We start from the raw sequence: 16328 nt of genomic DNA, 5'->3' as shown, positions 1-16328 counted from the left end.
TAATCTTGAAAGGTGGCTTGAATCCACAGATCTCATCCACGTTCTGGTGACTCAGACCATTTTGGAAACTCATTTTATAACATCTCACGCTGGCTTGGGCAAAAGCAAAGTAAACAGTCGCCTAGGGCAGCAGACTTGGGAGAGAGGCAGTCCAGGTCTCGTTTCCTACTCGCTCTCTGCTGACGACGACAGGAATACAATCCTTTAACCTGCCTCTCCACTATCCCTCCTGCTCCCCTTTCTCCAGTATAATTCTTGTGGAAATCTAAAGACATCTTTTTGCCTTCTCCCAGTCTCTTTTTCTCTTCACCCTCCCTCTAAAACTCCTGCTGGTTTCTCCTAGCTTTTTTCCTCCAGGGAGTCTCCACTGCTTCCTACTTGGGCTGTTCCAGGATTGAGGGGATTCCCTGTCCCCTCCAGCCTTGCACTTCTTTCTGCAAATAACTATTTACTCCTCATTTTTTTGCCACCTTTGCTGAATAGCCTTAGCCAGCCTTGGGTTTATAGTAGCGACAGCTAGGTGAGAAATACACTGTCTTGTGCAAAAGTATACCAGGTCATTTGCCCATTGATAGCCATTGCTTTAAAAGAGCATTTTCATATTGGGGGAAAAAGCAGACAGATGTAGAAATCTTTGTTGTATTGCTTATGATTCATAAGATTAAATGACACAAAAGTAAAATGGTGTCAGCATGTTACTGAATCCCTGGAAAGGTGTGGCTTGTTTTGTTGGTAATGCTATTCACGCAATGTAAAATTAGACTGCAGAATTCATTGCCATGGGATGTTATAGAAGCCAAAAGGCATAAGCAGCTTCAAAAGGGAATTAGGCAAATTGTTCCATCAACGACTGTTAAATGCAGTTATCTAGATGCAGCATCAATCTCAGGAAACCCCTAAAACAGCGGTTGCTGGAAGCTAGTTGGCTATACCAGTGTAAGGATCACCCTCTCGCCGACCACGAGCTCCTGCTCTAACTGTTAAGGCTGAGCTTTCAGTCTCTCTCGGTAATACGTGCCTCCTGGTTAAGGCGCAGTACTGCGCACTCAGTCATCTGAAAGTTACGTCATTTGAAAGTGAAGTTAAAGGAAGCCTGTTCCAAGTGGTAGTTTCTCCTGTCTGTGTTGAAAACACTTTAGGATGAGATAAATTGCCTAGATTAGGTGCCCTGTACTTCTCTTACGATTTGTGCTTTTGTCCAATGAGCTTGGTGGCTTTTTCTGTGAAAATGAGCAGAGTTCAGAGAGGAGTTTGTTCTTCCAAGCAAGAAAGCAGGACCTGAGATAGTCTGTGTGGGTGTTGTTCTTACATGTACTATGTGTCCTTCCGCACGGGTTTATTTTTCCCCTGTCTCAAAGCTTTGGATTGCCTTAACTTGCTCAGCTTGGCCAATTCCACCTCCTTCTGGCATACATGATAAGCACTCATTCCCTCAACCTATACTGAAAGAAGCTGCAGAGGCGTGCCACCCTTTTAGAATGACAAAACAGAAACCTTCTCTTGAGAATAAAGCAAGTTCCTGAAATCAGTAGACTGGCAATTTGAATTATCGCTTACCCAAGCAATGACAGAAGTCTCTGGAAGGCTTCTTGCACGTTGGTGTATGTACAACTGCCATACGTATGAGAGCAGCAGATCCTTCACTCATTTGACTCATTATTTTTGCCTAAGGAAGTGGAGTTCATGTATGTAGGCATCTAATTATTTATTTGCTGCTTCTCAGGTCCCTACTGGCAATGGTTGTTATCGAGGCAATCCTGTGAAGGGAAGCAGGGAACTGTGAGTGATTTGCCAAGTGTGAGGTCAAACACGATGTTTTTGCTTACTGCTCTCGAAATCTTAATTAGTACAATACCTCCACTAAGTGTTGGGATCTCTTCAGGAGTCAGTAAGGTGGTGCTACTCGTGCCTTGGGGGAGGTTTTAGAAAGGATGGGGAGAAAGCTTGCAAGGTGGCAAATAATACATTGATAGTTGGCAATGATCTTGCTCTGTGTTCTTTTAACATTCTTCAGGCAGATCTCAAGGAGGCTCCGTAAGCGTGACTGAGGATAAAATTGTGGCCTGGTGTCACTGGAGTTAATAACAGCTTGCTAGTGCCTTCTGGGTACAAGGAGGATTTGGGACCACACGTGCCAGTGGGGTTCTGGCAGGACCTTTGCCTGGGGCTCAGGGAGGTTCAAGAGGAGTTCCAGGTTTGAGCGGGCAGAGCTGCAGGGAATTTAAGTGGTACAAGGAAGCTTTACCTAATTTTGACATCCAGAACCTGAATAACTATGCTCGCTGTTTCTGGGAAGGGTACTTTATTTCTTCTGTTCAGCCTGAGACTTCAGAGGGATTGGTATCTCAGATTCTTCTTTCTTAGCCTGTCCTCTGTTCAATCAAATAAAAATTGGACTCTAAATCTCTTCTTCCTTTAAGAAATAAGTATCTGTAGATACACATCTCTAAAATAAACCACCAAACATTTGGAGGCTTATCTTTCATTATTTGTATACAGCTATCTTTTCTCTGTTACTTTCTAATCTCTTAAAAATTTTACTTATAGAAAAGTGATGGTGTTTTAGCTGATAATTCTACAAGTAATGAATTGGACTTTGACAGACACTCAGCAAAGAGCCTCTGGATGTAAAAATGAAACTGTTGGTGTGAAAGAATTATCTGTACTAACCACTGGAAGCAGACTGCAAAAATCCAGGTTGCTGAGCAATGCCTACGTTGCAAAGAACATGGTCAAGTACCACAAACCCTGTGGTCCATACGCCTTCTCTTCCCATTGGAGTCTGTTAACTGCTGGAGCTGAGATGTAGATCAATTCCACTGCATACTGCTGAGATCGTGTCTTTTGCTGACAGACAGGCTTGTATCCTACACTCTCTCATCCATCTCAGGCACGTTAGCGGCTTCAAAGGCATTAAGGACTGAGCAAGCCTGACCTTCTTCTCAGCCTCAGGTGAGCTTGAGGAAGGTTTTTTTTCACTCTGTGTTTGTGTGTGGACAATGCAGATGGCAGGTGAGCCTACGTAGACACTGTGAGTAAAGCTGGATTGCTTTGGGTGCTATGCGAGGGTTGATATGTAGGCGACACCACAGTCAGCTATGCTGATTGAGAAAGTAGAGTTTTTGAGAAGGTGTTTGTAGATGGAGTCTTTTCAGTCCTCGATAGTGATCTGTAGAGTTTAGCTCCTCGTGAGTCAATTTAAGATTTGCAGAAATGGTTAGGCTCAAACAGCATGAATGCATCTGTTTTTTTCCTTTTTTTAGCCACTTGATCTGATACTGTTTCTTAACAAAAATTTTTATATTAAATGTAATTTTCTTAATAATCTCACCTCATAGCATTCTGGTTTAACAGCTAAGGCAGAAAATGCACACCCTTTTTAAAGCATTTAATGCTGTTATTTAAAAAAAAGAAAAAGCACTTGGCTTCTGGAAAGGTCTGTAAGATCATTTTAAGTTGTGGTGAAACACAAAACAATTACTTGTCTATCCATTTGTGGCTTAGCCCCACTTCCTGAAGTTTTCCTCCCCTGCGTGTGGTTTTTGTTGGGTTTTTTTTTTTCCATCTCTCACAGTGCTCTGTTTATTATTCTTACAGCTTAAAGTTTTCTTCTTCCCTAGCCATCAGTTTGTCAGCTACGATCAAGTGTCAAAATGAAAGCAAACATAAGCATCAATTATCAAAAATTACATAGTTTGTTTACATTTTCCTTAGCAGAAAGGATTTTTCTCTCAATGCATGCCGGATGTGAACTGTAACTAGACACGTGAGTTGTCTACATACTCATTTTCACAGCTGAAATCTAACAGCTAGGTTGGGTAATCCAGTACTTACCTGCCAGGCATGGACTTCTTGCAATATATGAGCAACACTTTTAAATCTTTTAATACTGGTGGTTATTCAAATGTATTTCAAGTACCATCTTTTCTACAGGAAGAATTTTTTAGTCTCTTCTCCACAGGAAGGCCGTAATAGCATCTCGGGTTACATGATCTTCCTACTTTAAATTCTTTTGCATTTTTTTCCTTCCACCTCCCACACTTCATTTTTTGCTGAACAAAATGACAGGCACCCTGCAAAATTAAGATTAAAAAAAATAGAGGTAGGAGCATCACACTGAAGAAGGTCACCTTTAATTTTGCTACCATAAACCACAATCTTTTCTTTATTATGGGAAAAAAATAATGAAACCTTTGATATTTTAGAATTTCCTTTTCCCTTAACACTTAAGGGAAGCTATTTTTTGCAATCCATCATTTTTTCAGTGTATAATCAGATTTTCCTTTTCAGTACAATTGTAATGAATTATAGACAAGCGTATTCTCTCCATTAGAAGAAGAAACAGTAAATGGGGTAAACTGGCAGTTCTCAAGATTCATGGGGTTTTTAGGTCACTCTAAAGATTCCTATTTGCGCCACCCCCCCCCCCCCCCCCGAGTTTGTAGAGTATATGCTGCAGACACCCTGGCCTTGCAAGCCTTCCTCCTTTGTTTATCAATTGCGAAGCATTCTTAACCCACTCTGGAAATGCAAAGAGTTTGCTCTGCATTGAAATGTGCCAGCCCATTTGATGCCCGTTGGCTCTGCCCAACACAGATCGGTCTGCCCGGATGGGAGAAAAATCAAACAAATGCCCAGCTACGTGTACCCGTGGGTTGTCCATTCCACCTTGGCCTCTGTGCCAATGTTAAATGCTTATTGTGTGAGCTGAAGTAGATCCCTGAGTTCACAACAAGACTTTAGAAAGTGCTTTGTGGCTGTTTCAGCACAAAACTGTGGCTCTGTGGATCAGATGGCAGGAATGTGGAGTTAGACTATAAACTGGTTTAGGCAATGATGCCGTTATTCTTCTACTCGGTGAACGGTGATTCAAATCATAAGCTAATGCTTTCCACATAAATGGTAGGGAGAACAGCTGCTGCCTTGAGGAAAAATCAAAACATTCCACTTTTAAAATACCTTTATAAAGCCATATAAATAATATTTTTTCATTTTGTGTCCCTGGGAATATTTAAGCCCAAGCAGGGTTAGGAGTAGAGTTGCTAAAATATTGCAGTGAGAGCTGTCATCAAGCCCTTCCTAGTGTTTGGGTCACTTTGGCACCTGCAGTCTTGAGATTTTGAAGCTTGCAAACTCAACTCAACCTTAGTCTCAATGCAGTCTGAGCTACTCCTTCAGAGATTTGCACCTCTGACAGGCAGTTCTGTTGAGACTGGCAGCAAGCCTGCTCATTTTTGCCAGTCATGGCAGATTGTTTCAATGTTTTTTACCCTTAATATAAAGACAGTGTACTGTAATCCCTGGATTTTCATGTTTGAAGCCATTGAACCTTTCCCCACCGGTAAAATCATGTATCCACTCTGCTTTTTCTTAAAAGCTTCCAGGTTATCTGCACACGATTGCGCTGCAGCTCTGTACAGATGCTTTCGGACAGAAGGAAATTAAGTCACTGAGATGTCCCCTCGTGCTTTTCCCCGCCACTGAAATATCTAGAGCACTTCTTGATATCATCAGTGGGCCGCACGTGGAGCTGGGCTCCGTTTCTTATTTCTCTGCTGGTGTAAAAGGATTGCAGAAATGCCTAGGTGTGGACGAGCATGGGAGCAGAATGATGGCAATCCCTGGCTGGGCAGTGGCCCCTCGGGGTACCTTTACCATCCAGCGTAATGCAGAGCAGCCTGTAATAACTCGTGCCTGTTTTGGGTATGGAGGCAGAAGAAAGGGAACATACGACTTTCTTCTATGACTTACTGCCCTGTAAAAGGATTTTAAAGAATCTTTGGGGAAAAATTTAGGCCTCAGATGCACACATGTGGATCTCATTGATTTCATAGGAGGCCATGTGAGTGTGTACATTAACAGACAGAATATGGCTTTTGATCTTTCAGAGCAATTAATATAAAATATGGAATTACACTACTGTGTAATAGGATATTTTTTACTACTTTGTTAAAAGTATTCCCCAAACTCAAATACAAAACAACATAGCTTCCCCAGCCGCGGTCTTATAATGGCATATCTTCGCCAATGCTTATCACCTTCTGACGCTGTTCGTAAATGTGTTTGGCTGTTACGCTTTGAACTCCAGTAAAACATTTGTACTTAATAAAAAAAACAAGACCAAGCACCTTCCTGTCCTCACATCTGTCCATGCTCGAGAAGGGCATTATAACTGGAAGAGAAAGGAGAAACAGTTGTCATGACTATCTGCAGGGACTCCCCCGTGACCGTTTCTTTCCTGCTACCATGCGAGAGGCAGCAGTGATGGCTAAGCCCTTATTCCATAAGCCTGCAAGCACAGAGATTTCAGCACGTACTCACAGCTGTGAGCCTGTAGGTTGTCAAGTACCTCTTGCAGCTAATATCTGAAGGAGGGCAACGGACTAAAAACCTCTGCTGGCTTACACCTTGCAGGGATGTGCAAGACTGACAGCTTGGAGGTGGCTCTGAAACTGCTGCAGTCGCATCTACCTGGGAGTGGGTGGTAATAAAATGCAATGACCCTCAACTGGAGGCGTCTTTGCCTTCATTTTTCCTGCCTGAAATTCTTAGTGTGTTGGACTGACAGATGTATTCACCGTGAAATCTGAAGCAGCTTCTGCCTGGAAAGGTTCCCACAAATAGGAAAACAAGTCCAGGAGTGAGCAAGAGGCATTGAACAGAGTCTGCCTGCAACAGGTTCTGCAGGGGAACAGCAAACTCTTCTCAAAGTGTTTCTTCACCACGTGCCTCTCGCAGAAGAAACTAACGTAAGGTCTTTTCAGGTCTCTTTATTAAGCTGTTGAATTGCAAATAAAGGGAGCTAAACTGTAGGAGTCACTTTGTCAAGGTAACAGTCTCGGGGGAGGGGGGGGAAGGATTGTTGTATCATCTCAGAACAAGAATTTACATGTTTCCGTTTGAAATGAGCTGTGGTCTTGTTCCCTGTTCCCCAGACTGTCAGTTACACAAGAGGCCTTTCTCCTGAAAGGTTTCCATAAGTCTCCTCAGCCATAAGACTGGTTTTGTTCCTGCTTTTGTACTCAAGCGTCTCAATCTTTTTGGCCGAAGTGTTCAGTATATATTCACCTTCAGGCAGAAACGGAATCCGGAAAATTTCCATCTGATGCTCTAGGTGAGATTTTAGGAAGTTGTGAACAATGGAAGGGAGGGTAATGACAGAAACATGCACGCAGCCCTAGCCATAGATGGCACTTGCATTTTAGCCACAATAAATATGTGTCTTTTATGCTATTTCTATTTTGCTGAATCCAAATGTCCAATGGACTGACTACTTTTTGCTATTAAGCTTAATAGTTTACAGCTGAAGTCATAGTATTGTATGAAAAGCCATCTAGCTCAATGAGTTTTAATTGCTTGTAGTTTTATTGTTGATTATATCAGATGCTATTTATTCCATCCAGATCCACACCTATAAAACATTTAATATTATTTTTGATGAAACTAACTTGGTATGCAAACCCACTTTTTTGTCCCCTTCCCCATCCCTTCAAACAACACTGCCTGTAAAAGTTTGCTGAAAAAATTAAAGCTGCAGAGAGCTTTTAAAACAAAAACAAACAACAAAACAACCCACAACTTCCCCCCCCCCAAAAAAACCCACCCACCCCGCCTCTGTTTTTTCATGCTCTGTTAGATTATTAGAAAATAGATATTTTGCAGCAGATTGCTACAAAGGTAGAAGAGAGGAACAGAATACTATTGCTGGTAGAAAAGTATTGACATAGCTGGAGACCGTGTACTACCTCGCACCCATCTGCTGTCCTCTTTGTAGTGGGAAGATAATGCCTGCAGTGCTTTAGAGAGGAGAGCAGGCAAAACTAAGAGATTCTCTTCATAATGCTGTATTACAATGAACCTTTTCAGTGTGTAATACAGTAAAATCCCTGTTATCTGAATTCCATATTCTTCAATTACCGTAACTTGTGATTCAGATAAATGGGAATCACCAAGATATAAACTTGCAGAGTTTATTAACTCACTAGATACTAATCTCTTCCTAGCATTATTTATATAATCTGCAGCATGATCTGGCACATAAACACAGCAGGTTTAGTTCATTTCACCAGTTCAGTGCAAAGTATCTCTTCCACCGAAAAATACATTTAAGTTAGACCTCAGGGTACAAATCTGAATTTATGTTAACCAGACTTCATACGTTCAAGGTTGGAAGTATATCCTAACAGATTCATTGGAATGAGGGATAGTCAGTACAAATGAAAAATAAGAAATTATTATCTGTATCGCAGCACATGTAGAAGTGGAGATAGGATCTACCTTCATTCTTTTCCAGCTCCAGGAAGACTCTAGATAGTAGTTTGGATTGGTTCTTTCTTCTATTTATATTAGCAGAATGGAGTAGATAAAGTCTTGGGGCAACTGAAGCCCTACGGTAAATTGACTGAAGTAGATGCAGATAGATGATTTGTGAATTTTGTTCCTGGCACTGCAAGCACGAGATGCTGCTGAAGGTAGCTTTTCTGAACATCAAAGGTGCAGATAAAGTTTATTGTTCTGTGGGATACCTTAGCTGGATGTAGAGCTGCTCCTTAAAGATTAGGCCAGCATAATTAAACGTGGCTGTACATTAAACACTTAAATCTACAGCTTCTGCCTGCCTTTATGGTTAGTGTTCGGTTGGTGCTGAATGCCTGTTTCATTTGGGGGTTTAGCTTGTTCATGCAGCTAAAGTTTATCTAAGCTTATTTTCTCTGAAGGAAAATGTGTACACTGGAGTCCAGACTGCCTCACCCTCTTTTTGGTGCTGTGTTAGCTCCTTGCTGACTGGCAGGGACGGGAAGGGCCATACACACTGTCCCCCTGTAGAATGAGTGAATCGGGTATGTTTGTTTTTGAGGTGGGAAAAGAAGTGTCATCCAACCCTGGTTTTCATTTTGGTGCTCAAAGATGGCACAAAAGCTGGCTGCCAGGGAGGAATATCCATTGTGGGGGAAGAAGCCAGCCCTGCACTCCTCTGTGATTGGGACTGACTCTGTTGTTGCTGGGTGGAACAGCGTAATGCTGTTGCTGCTCCTGCTCTGGCACGGTGATGTTTCTGTTCCAGATAGTGCTGACTCACACTCAAGAAAACATGATACACAGACACAATGCACTGTAACTCTTTTCCTTTCCCCCAGTAAGCTCGGTAAGTGTTTGGTTTCTTTTTCCTGTCTATGGCTAGCGTGGTGCTAATATAGCTTTACTGTTAGAATTAATAGGAGGGGGAAAGGCAACCTTGTAAACAAACTGGTAGCAGGCAGATTAATCTTGGAGAGGGCGTTTAAATGCAACCTGCTGTTTGTGGTACATCCACCTCCCTTTAAAGCTGATCAATCCTGATAACCTGCCCATCTCTACAAACTAGACTTGTTAGATCTGTGTTCTTAAATGGGAGAAGTGCTTACAATGCCCATTTACAACTGTATTCTGTTTAATTAGTCAGCACAGCCAGTGCTGCGGGGATAGATCACTTGCCTTTAAAGATTTGAGAATGTTAATAGTACAGTATATCATTTTAATTATTATTGGATTAATGTTGTGTCTCGAAGAACACCTAATGCAAATCACAAGAAATGGCCTGAAGTGACCCAAGGGTTGTGCTTTATTAGAAAAGTAATAGGTCCATTGCTTAAATATAAAGAGAGGTTCTTTCTTCAAATGTCACTCTGCACTGGGCTTCTCTCTGTGTGTATGTGGAAATGAAATCCTCTTGCTTCCACTTTGTCCACAGAAAGTTTCTGTAGCTCATGCAATAAATGGCTGAGACGGTAGGTGTAATACCAAGAGATGAAGAGGAGAGCCAAAATAACAGTGATGATGACGACCCGTTTCCGAATCACGACGCTGTAACGGCATCCCCTGGTTGCTCCGCCAGCCCTTCGTTAGCCAGCCTTAACGAAGACAAGGGAAGCTCAGCGGCGCCAGAAAGACTGTCCATCCTCTCCAGCAAGGCCGTGGCCCAGGCAAAAGCCCTGACTGGCCCAGAGATGGTTAGTGGTGGCCAGACACAGAGGACAGCCTCTGGCTTGGCTGAGCATCGCCCGACAGCTGTAAACGCATCGTTAGGTGGCTCGTCGTACTCTGCGGCCGTCGATAACCTGCAGCCTGTGGGTATCACCTCCCTGTGCTCCGAAAGCCCCTGCTGCGAGGGTGACACCAGTTTGGAGGTGCCGCAGGTCCCGAGGGTGCCTGGCGGGGCCGGCCAGCCCCCGCAGGCTGTCCCTGCCCTGACGGGGACCAAGCCCGGGGGCTGCCCCGTGCAGCAGGCAGGGAGCGGAGCCAAGGGCAACACGGCCCCTTCTAGTCTGGGCCGGGCGATTTGGACAAAGACCGCAAAAGTAATGGAGACCTTGGAAAATAAGAAAAAGGAGGAAAAGGAGAAGTACCGGCTCCAGCTAGCTATGTACCGACGGCTTCTGCTGTTGCGCTCCATCAGGAGCTTGCATAAGCAGCTGGAGCAGCAGCAGGCCAGATTGCAGGAATGCTACGGCACGGTAATAAATACCAAGAAAGAAGTGTTGAAACACATTCGCTCAACCTCGCCCTCACCTTCGCCATAATCGTGTTGCTGCATGCAGACATGAGCTTTGTCATGCCACCGGAGCTGTCGGTAAGCTTGCATGCCGTGGAGGTGGTGTTCTCCTACCCAAGAGTACGTGCCCACGTGCGCCGAGAGCAGAGAGGGAACAGCAGCAGCAGCAGAGCAAGAAGAAAGGAGAAGGTACAGCGTTGGCTCCTGAATTTACCTGGAGGAAGCCAGAGCATGATTGTTCCTGTGTAAGAAGCTGCCTCCTGATGGAGCTGAAATAGGATTTTTGGCATGTAGGTCTGCAAAAAGGAAAAAAAAAAAACCAACCCACAACTGGGAACCTAGTCTGACACCTGATCTGTAAAGGTGGTCAGATGCAAGAGTTGCTGCCTGCTGAATATGTGACACAGCACATCTCCCTTCTACTTTCAGCGCTAACAAAACTTGAGCAAAATTAGGGGTCATTTGTCCGCAAGAATACATGAATCGAGAAAGCCAGGATGTCTGAAACACTTAAGCTCAGGCTTGATTATATCTACCTAGCTGCCTGTTTTTCACAGAACTGCTAAGGCCATTGTACATTTGTGACCTCTACCCTCCTATAAAATGTATTCAGATATTGACCAGAAATTATTGTGGGAAGGTAGGACAGTCAAACACATGCACAGGGAGACAGTGCAACTGCCTCAGCCTTATTTCCTTAGGAAAGCAAGCTAAAAAGAAAGGCCTCATAATCTGGCGTTACATTGGAAACCCAGACTGGCAGTGCCAGGGGAATATTCGAGGTCTGCACAATTATTAATCTGCTGCTAACTCCCAGTGGCGCTAGCGTCTGCAAATCAAGCATATTTTGTGCCTTACTGCTGTCATTTAATGGAAGTTGGTGACAATTAGCACTTTTTATCCAGGTGTATTAGACATGTGGAAAACCCTAGAGCACTGTTTCTCCAATTGTGAGGTTAAGATGCCTGCAGGGAATTTGATGTCAGTATGCAACAAACACACAGGGAAAATGAAAGCAAAAAGATGCAACTTTTTTGTATGCATTTAAAAGACAACGTGAGTCCCTATTATTGAACAGCAAATTGAATAGTTGAATGTGCTGGTTTAGGATCTGAAGCAAAAAACGATTCAAGAAGAAAAGATACTGAAAAGCTTCCTTTTCTAGGACTTAAAGTGATATGGAAAAATCTCATTTTCTTCAGATATTTATTTCTGATAGTGCCACCTTTCCTTTTCCCCTGTTGGTTTGTTGGTTTTGGGGTTTTTTTGTAAATGTTTAGGTAGATGAAAAATCAAACAGGTTTTTGGTGTGTTTTTTCCCTCGTGAAAAGGCGAGTCCATTATTAGAAGTCATATCTTTCTGGGAATAATGTGCTATATATAGGAAACTTTTCATCCTCAGCTTTTTTGTGTGTGTGTGTATAGAGAGACAGTATGTGTTTGTGCATGCATGCACACACACATCCCTATACACAAGAGGTTATGACAGGCTGGTGCTTCTTTTTCTGTAGCAGAAGCAGGAATAATATCTCAAAATAATCTCTGCTGTCTGTGAGGAGTTTGGTTGATTAGATTCACATGCACACATCTGTGAGCAAGGTATTGAAGTAATTCAACAATTGAAGTGCAGCACAACATTGCCATTATTCCGCCTTTGTATTTCTGCGCACCCAAAATTATGGAAGCCCCCTGGGTATGCACAACCTTAGATATGTTCATTCATCTCCTTGGGCCCTGGTGTAGCCTCTCACGCAGCACGAGCCTGTAACTTTGAATGCAGAATTACCATAGAAACATCCTTGGCATCAAGGAGCTATTTGAAGAAGCATCCTCTGCTGCCTCATTTGGGGGATTCGGGTTGCCAGGGGCCTTTAGTGGGCTGCAGAAGAGAGCTGGGGACCGCACGTGACTAGGAGACATTACTCCTGAGCTCTGATCCCATCCAGCTCTCTGCTCAGCCTTGGGAAAACTGTTCTCTGTCAGTAATGCAGGTTTCCCAAAGAATGCTTAAATACTAAACTGACCTCAGAGGTAACCTCTTCTGTCTTAGTATGCCCCCCCAAGAAGGAAGGTTGATCATGGCTAATAGGGCTATGCAAAGATTTGATTTTTTTTTCTTATTTATTTGTACTTTATGAACTAGAAAAGCATTTTTGTCATTGGTTAAGAGTGAGATTAAGTGTTCTGTTAAACCAGAAGGCAAGCAAACCGCTATTATGTCATTTCTCTTGGGGAAAGAATTGTTGGAGAAGGGACACATCTTTCAAAAATACTACTGAATTTTGAAATCAAATGTCAAATTGTTCCCATTAGGAAGACTGTCAAAATGTATATTTTAGTTAATTTTGGCCAACTTTTTGTTTGAAAAAGAGTTATCTTCTGAATTAGATTCAGCTTGAATAATAGTATGTCATTGAATGTTCCACTGAAATAAAATATATGCACAAAAACATTAAAAAAACCCTGGTAAGACAAAGTAGCTATTTTGCCTCGGTAGCTGCTGAAGTATTGTCCTGCATTTGTTGTGAGAAGTGGAATGCCCTCCGTTACTGCATAGAGCTACCTGTAGTCTCATATTTGCATTTAAGGTGACTAGAATAACCTTAAAAAATACTTCTCTCATAATACATAATGCAGCAATAGTTAAGATGTCAATGTGTCCAACTGTAAGTGCTTTGTGGCAGAACTGTGACAATCTTTGTTTGTACAACACCTCTCATAAAATTTCTTGATCCTAATTGGGATCAGTAGATGCTTCTGCACTATGAATATTAAATACCAAAAGATTTGTGCCTGAGCAATGCTGTCTGATAGCTGGCAAGAAAATGAAGCCAAGACTCATTCTGTGTGTGCATACTCTTTCCATGTAGCACTTTATGGATACATGCAAAATAAATGTTAACTGAGGAAATAATATCAGTCTTTGCAACAATTTGCTGTTTAGCTTGTGGTTCCAGTGTGGCTACTAATAACTGGAGTTGGGCAAACCAATTAAAAGCTACATGATTTTTAAAATGAGTTTATTTTACAAGCTTGGAAAATGTGGCTTAAGAGTGATGTTGTTTTCCTTGTATGTTTTAGCAGTTGAAGGCCAGTGGGAAAGTGCCAGAATGCCATGAAGGTGGTTTTAGGCAGAGCAACAATTTCAGGTTTAATAAAAGTGTGTTCTCTCAAATTGTTCGATCTCCTCCTGTGGTTAAGAGGTTTGGTAGTTTGGATGAGGTTCAACTAAATTTCTTAAAATCTGTGTTTTTATCTGAACTCAAACCACATGGGTTTAGTGCTAGCGAGAGGTACAAGCCTGAATTACTGAAATTTCATGTATGTATGTAAGAACTTACAGGTCTTGGGTAACGATGACAAAATAAGTAGCTTTGGTAGGGCCTTTCTCCCCATTATCTTACTGCCTGCCAGAGCCTGTCAAGCTAATGATCTCCAGGAGAAATCGTCTCTGCGACCTGACAGCTTATGTTACTTACTTTTGCAGTAAAGGTTGAAGTTGAATGATGCTGCTTGAGCCTTAAGGTCCTGGTGCTCACCTAATTGCCAGTCTGAAATGGCAGAAAATAATCATGGATGTACCATGGAAAAGTGGGATGTTTATAAGGTGCCAGCTCCCTTGGAGTCGTTGCTATTGCTGAAAAAGGTGTAGCTTGTGTCTACCTAAACCCAGAAATCTTAACAGAATGGAGTTATAAACAATTAAGTGACAAAATGAGTTACTGAGATGTTCTTTAACACAAAGGCTTTTCTTCTGCACCTCCATCATTTCAGTTAGCTAAACTGCTGCCCTGGAGACCGGTCAGAGCTGTGGTTTTGCTGTTTCTGTTGTTGGTGGCTGTATGTCAGCCAAGATAAACAGCCCAGCTTAACATGTTCACTTGTTACCTCTTGTGATGGAGCCACGCATTATTTGGGGGATTTGTTCGCTTCCTCCTTCCTGACTTTGTGTGTCTGTCACATTCCTTAATTAGGACAGTGATGATTTTACCAATTTATAGTAAATTTATGATACTGTGGTAAACTTGTGAGCCACGCACTACTAAATGCGGATCACCCTGCATTGCTCTCAAAGCCATGAAAATTATGGACTCTAGGCATGACATAAGCATACAAAAGGTAGTTTAAAGATGAGGTGGTTTAAATCTCCCCTGGCTCATGAGTAGACTTAGAGAAACCCTTTAGAGTCCTTGTTACAGTTTATTTCTATAAATGTTATGAGTCTAGAATATAAGTGCTTTGGAGCGCACCTTTTGCTTATGACTGCTGAAAGCAGCGCAGTAACGCAGGAACGGGTTTGGGATATGCTTGAATGGGAGCCTACTCCGAATGCACCAGGCAAGGAGTAAATGTTCCTCAGTCTTAAAGCTTCAGATGAGTGTGAAAGCCAAAAGCCTGGATGGTGGATGGAGAGTGGGAGTGAATGGAACTACAAGGAAAGATGCTTCAGGGTTTGATATAAAGCAGCATGGAGAATGGCACACTGGACAGGTTTTTTGCTCAGTTAAAGATGACCTTTTTCTTTTTCTCATTCCCAAACCAAGTCTTTTGGATCATTGCGCCAGATGCGTGCTAAGGGGTGTTCATGTAACTCCAGGATGTGGGAGTTGATGCCCATCTCTGAAGCTGAGTGACAGTAGTTACTGTTGCCAAAATTTGCACCTACCACTTACCCCCCTAGGCCTGGCTTTTACCTAAACTGAAACATGTTGAAGTTGAGTGTCCTGCTGACTTTCAACGACATTTGAATCCAGACCAGGACTTTGAGGTGGTGCACCTTGTTCAGGTCCCTTCTCAAGTGTCATGTGTTTCCATCTCCCTGTGTCTTCAAACAATTACAAATGTCTTGGATGGTTCTAATCTTTGTCTTTCTGGCAAAACGTTTGGGAGATTTGAGAGAAGAGGAAAAAGGCCTTCCTATCAGTCTGTTCTGCTATTGAAGAAAGGGGGAGGTAGTTGTCTGTTTTTGATGAAAACTTGTAGCAGGGAAGATGGCTCTGTGAAAACACTTCTGGAGGGTTTACTTAAACATCTTGAAAATAACAGCAGTTCCTACAGGAATAAAAGTACAGCTGCAAACAAGTTTCCTTAATTGTATTGATCATCCTCTCACACAATTATTAGCCAAGTCTTCAAAACAAACAAAAAAGTTGCCTCCATCTCTGACAAATTAAGCCTCAGTCCACAGCCCAAAGTGACTTCTGTGTGCATAAGAGGCAAGGAATTCTTGAGAATCTCAATAAAAGTTACATTTTCCCTTTGATGAGTGGGGGTTGGAAAGGAAAGGGAATGTGTGACCATTCATCACAGCTCCAGGCTCATTAGTACCCAGGAACTTTCTACTCTAAATGACAAAGAGTTTCACTGTCGCCAAAGAGAAATTGCTGCTGACCTTAGACCTCTTTTTGGAAAGTAAAATAATGGAGCACAGGAGCAGAGTTTGATATTTGACCGAATTCTACACAATTATCATGCATGTGTATATAATAAAATTAATTCTGTGTCTCTGCATTGTAGCCTCCGGCAAGCAGCGTACAATCAGTTTTGTATGTATAATAGATCACAGAGTTGTTCATGAATAATACAAATGCATTGAGCAGATACTAGTGAGTGAGGATGTTTGTCTTTGCATGGAATCGAAGTGAACATGTAATATTGTGATAATATATATTTGATGAATTCAGGTCTGACTTGCCTTTGCCATAGCCTGCTAATTCCCCAACAAGGGTTGCCACAATAATTGAGTTTCCAATAACATTATGATTATTTCCACATGATAATTTAATTGTAGGTATTT

At 42.2% G+C, this 16328-nt stretch overlaps 1 protein-coding gene across 1 annotated transcript; it reads left to right on the top strand.

Annotated features, from left to right (window-relative positions):
• The first annotated feature begins 9002 nt into the window (after positions 1-9002).
• LOC138690267 (uncharacterized) lies at positions 9003-13445 on the top strand. The gene is made up of 2 exons (XM_069808815.1): positions 9003-9145; positions 9731-13445. The coding sequence occupies exon 2, from the start codon at positions 9756-9758 to the stop codon at positions 10557-10559; it is 804 nt and encodes a 267-aa protein (XP_069664916.1). The 5' UTR covers positions 9003-9145; positions 9731-9755; the 3' UTR covers positions 10560-13445.
• Positions 13446-16328: the final 2883 nt, after the last annotated feature.

The sequence above is a fragment of the Haliaeetus albicilla genome, chromosome 21, assembly GCF_947461875.1.
Source record: "Haliaeetus albicilla chromosome 21, bHalAlb1.1, whole genome shotgun sequence".
Taxonomy (NCBI): Eukaryota; Metazoa; Chordata; class Aves; order Accipitriformes; family Accipitridae; genus Haliaeetus; species Haliaeetus albicilla.
Note: the sequence above shows the minus strand (reverse complement) of the source record. Positions and strands in the feature narration are given on the sequence as shown.

Excerpts from the sequence above, each read along its gene's own strand:
- LOC138690267 (XM_069808815.1), top strand. The coding sequence starts at position 9,756 with ATGGCTGAGACGGTAGGTGTAATACCAAGAGATGAAGAGGAGAGCCAA.